At 39.5% G+C, this 4,567-nt stretch overlaps 1 protein-coding gene across 1 annotated transcript in view; it reads right to left on the bottom strand.

Annotated features, from left to right (window-relative positions):
- Positions 1-521: 521 nt before the first annotated feature.
- Positions 522-4,567, bottom strand: part of LOC126404523 (macrophage mannose receptor 1-like) — a 12,838-nt gene continuing 8,792 nt past the window's right edge. Inside the window, exons 2-4 of the mRNA XM_050067797.1 lie at positions 2,177-2,566; positions 1,411-1,752; positions 522-1,106 (exon numbers count right to left, since the gene is read on the bottom strand). Of these exons, the coding sequence (XP_049923754.1) occupies positions 760-1,106; positions 1,411-1,752; positions 2,177-2,549 (1,062 nt within the window). The 5' untranslated portion in view covers positions 2,550-2,566 and the 3' untranslated portion in view covers positions 522-759. The remainder of the gene's footprint in view (positions 1,107-1,410; positions 1,753-2,176; positions 2,567-4,567) is intronic.

Below are 4,567 nucleotides of genomic sequence, written 5' to 3'. Positions count from 1 at the left end.
CACAAATGAATCTTCTGTTTGTTTGGTGACCGCTGTATTTTTGTGTGTGTGTTTATGCGTTTCTTTGCCTCCAGTTTCATATCAAACCATTTACGCTTCACCTCTGACATGGTTCTTTGTACCACGGAGACAACATTAACAGCATCTGTTACCTCCCTCCAGGCCTTCGCTTTGCCTGTCCCTGTCACACCACTACTAACTGAAGAAAATAAAATGTTCAGCTTCACCCAAAATTATTTTGATCTCCGCTTCGGAAAAATTCTTTTTTCTTTCTCTCTCTTTCTTTCTTTGCGCCATGACTGACAGGTCGACTGGATTCACCTACACCTCCTTATATGGTGGTTATTGGCTATTCATGGGCGGGGATTTATGCTAATTGATGATGCTAATATGCCATCACAAGTAGAAACATGGTGGTGCAACATGGCCATGGACAACGACCCACCCCCTATGTAGATATATTAACGGCTCATTCTAAGCTAACAAATAGCACAATTCTTGTCTTCAGGTGATCATACAAAAAGGAAAACATAATTATAATGTTATCGTCCATTAGCGCCATTATGTCCCCTAAATCCTACACACTGGACCTTTAAAAAATGTATAATAGATAAATACACACACACACAAACACACACACAAAAACAACAACGCAGAATAACAGATACACTTTAACCAAGTAACTTTTTAAAAACTCAAACTATGATCTTTCCCACATTTAGGATCTTTCTGCTGCTTTCGACCACTGACCTGGGAAACTTACTTTACAGTGCAGATGAAATTAAATGTTTCAGTATCAGCCTTTTCATACCACTCATGTTCCCCCTCTCTGCTCATGGCTGCAGCCCTGTCACAGCTCTCAGTCTTTTCTTCTGAGGCCCACTTCTGGTAGCAGACCACATTGTCATTGACCCAGAACCACAAATCCATAACGCAGGTGTAGCGCAGTCCCAGCCAGACGTGGGTAGTGTTGGCATTCTTGGCTTTCTCTTGGACCCATCTCTGCTGGTCATGGTTGGTGATGGAGACCAGGTCACAGTGTTTCTCTCTGCAGTAATTCAAGGCTTCCTCCCAGGTCTTGCTCTCTTTGATCAGGATCACATTATCTGTCATGGAAGAAATGGACAGTTTGTGGACACTTTAGCCGGACAGTTAAAGAAACCATCTATTGTGACACAAAAACAGATGTGTAGGTAATTTACATGTTGTGACATGACAGACTGAATTTAGACCTGGCAGCTTTGTTTCTGGTCATATGTATTTTTACTTCAAGGAATAATTAGACAGAATCCAAATGTGAAATCCTGTGTATAATATATTATAAATATATTCACTGAAAGGGATTCAACATACATACACAAATATGTAGCACCAAACAAATGCTGTTAGACAGACTTTTGCAAAACTCACCATCATAGCAGAAGAAGGGTTTTGTTTTATTACACTCGTCGGAGCTCCATTTTCCATCCAGCAGAGTCACAGCACATTTCTTGCTGCTGTCTTCATCTCTGAATAACTCCAGATCCCTGTATCTGAAAGAGAAACTGCTCCCATCTGACCACCTCCAGGAGTCTCTGAACAGGCTGATCCACACGTACTTGTTTGACTTATACTCTCTCTTGAATTCGTCGTCCTCTAACTGTTGGTCTCCACTGACCAGGTCAGTGTGATGTTCTCTGCAGTAGCTCTGAGCCTGTGGCCAGCTCATCTTGTCTTCAATCAGATGGAATCTCTTGTTGGATTGCTTCCTTTCTGTGGGATAAACAGACAAACTAAGAAACACACACTGTTTACAAGTTATTTCATCTCATAAAAATCCTTTTTTCTTATTTAAACAGGTGAAACAATAACGTGAGATAAATTAAAATGAATCCACTGCAGGTTCACATGTTTACAAGATCAAAGTGTGTGTGATATAATAAGGTGGATCACATCATTAAAAGTAGGACTGGATTAGAATTCATTTCTGCATGTAGAGAAAGAGACATTTTATCACCACACTTACCAGTAATGTTACTTAAAATAAAAAGCAAATTGACACTGTTGACTTTTGACTTTAAGCCAAGTTTCTACTTAATCCCACACAAAAAGAGGAGGTATATGTCAACGAAAACTATTGTTAGACAGGATGATCTGCTGTATACACATAATAACATTATTAGTTACATATTCTCACCATCATAGCAGATAAATTTAAGAATCTCAGAACAAGGGACATCGTTCCATTTGTGATTGTACATCTGCACACATTTCTCATTATTAGAACCGTAATCATTCGGCTCTCCTCTCTGCCATCTACTCTCACTATCATTGAACTCCAGCCCTGGCAGAGACCACTGCCAGTGCCACATCCCTCTCTCATTTCTTTCAGGGTCGCTGTAAAGCCCAATCCAGGCTCCATCTTGATTCTGTGCAGAGTCACGGAGTCTCTCCATGTCTGTCATGTCAGACACTGTGGCCAGGTCAGTGTGATGCTCTCTGCAGTACTGCTGGGCTTCAGTCCAGGTCTTCTTCTCTTCAACAAAGTGGTACTCATGGAGGTGACACATGAAGAAGGAACACTGACCTAATAACAGAGGAAATACTGCAGTGATGGAGCAGACAGCATTAAATCAACATCATGAGTACCCAGCTCACACCCACTGCTTACACCAAATGGGGCTCTGAGTCCACCTGTTTAACTTTTGATTGATAAGAAAGGTGAGCTGTCTGTCTTAAAAATGCTGTGAGATGATCACTTACCCATCAGAAGGAGCACAAACAGACTCCACTGCATCTTTGCTCTGTTGGACAAAAGTGACATTTCAGTGCACAGTGAACAGAACACAGTGGGCCTCGTGCAGAAGCTGATATGCAAACAAATTTTCTTCCATTTTCGTTCCCACTGACTTCTCAGATTCAGCAGTGTTTTCCTAATTTTGCTCCTCTCTAAGGTCAATCAATCAATCAATTTTATTTATAAAGCCCAATATCACAAATCACAATTTGCCTCACAGGGCTTTACAGGTAAGAAGACATTTCAGTTGAAGACAAAAACATCTGGTTTTCACAGTCCTCACATTGTCCAGTGAAAACACACAACATAAATTTGAGATTAAAAACATGCATGAATGTCACATCATCAAATTTAGATTATTATGTTTAAGAGTAATTATAATTGGATTATTAAATTCTTAAACACAATTATTCATTTTAATCACTGTGTTTCCCTCTGCTGACCAGCAGTGGAATGTAACTAAGTACATTTAGTCGAGTACTTAAGTATAACTTTGAGGTATTTCTATTTTACTTGAGCATTTTAATCTCATGCCACTTTCTGCGTGTACTCCACTACAATTATTTGATAACTTCCTAGTTACTTTACAAATTAAGATTTTTTGCACATGAACCATATGAAAATATACAAATGCAACTAAAACAGTTACTTGATTAATCAGAAAATGAAATGAACTATTTTTTTAAAAAAAGCATTTGTCATTTTTCATGCAAAAAAATAATAATCATGGTTCCTTTGAGAACCTGCTGTTCATCCTGTTCATTATTTTGATGTTATCAAACTGATTTTATTTTACTGCAGTGAGTGCTTTTACTTTAACACTTAATTTTCCTGATTGTTCACATAGTTTAACTTTTATTTTCACTGCAGGACTTTTGCAGATTATTCTTACAGTGTATTAGTACTATTAGGATGTGATGGCCAAATGAAGCCTTATGAACCACTGTCTTTATTTTCTGACCCCACCAGATGGCACTCGACTTGATTTAAAAATGAAGGCTGAAGGACTTGGAATGAAGTGTGCTTTCAAACCTTTGTTGAACAGACAGCGCCATCTGGAGGCTTCAGAAAATAAAGACAGTGGTTCATGAGGCCTCATTTGGCCATCACTGCTATTAGGATGTGAATACTTCCTCCACCCCTGCTGCTGACACCACATTTACTCAGCATCACAGATGATTTGTCATTGCTGGGTTTTTGATTTTCTTGTAACGCCTGTTCCAACACTCACAAATCACCTTTACTTTGATTTTACTTAACATTTCACCACTGCTGAAGTTCCTCTTCCAGGCTTTTTGGGTGGCACCTCTCCCATTCATGGACGTGTGCCAGAGTATTTGCACACGGCACAGCACCTGCTCTTACACAGTATTTAGGAGGTGTTACCTATGCTAATAGGTTACCTAGGATACAGTGGGATTCATCACTCAGCACACGGTTACCTAGGATACAGTGGGATTCATCACTCAGCACACCTTGGTAAGAGCAGGTTGGTTAAGGTGCATCTGAAGTTGACTTTTCTCCTACCAGGATTTTAAGAGAAAATATGAGAGGAATTTAAGAGAATGTTGCTGCATGAGGCCCACTGAGTCTGATAACTTCTGTCAGTTTAAAGAAATGACATTTAACACTTAAAAGTAGGTCCAGTTTAATAAAAACACACAAACAAAGGTCACCACCCCCTCCAGTTTATGAGGAAGCAGAATGATGTTTAGCAGCTAATATGCAAATTAGGATGAAACCTGCATGAACAGACTCACACTGTGAAACTGTCACTGTTTTCCAGCTCAT

This window comes from Epinephelus moara, chromosome 17, assembly GCF_006386435.1.
Source record: "Epinephelus moara isolate mb chromosome 17, YSFRI_EMoa_1.0, whole genome shotgun sequence".
Lineage (NCBI taxonomy): Eukaryota > Metazoa > Chordata > Actinopteri > Perciformes > Serranidae > Epinephelus > Epinephelus moara.
Note: the sequence above shows the minus strand (reverse complement) of the source record. Positions and strands in the feature narration are given on the sequence as shown.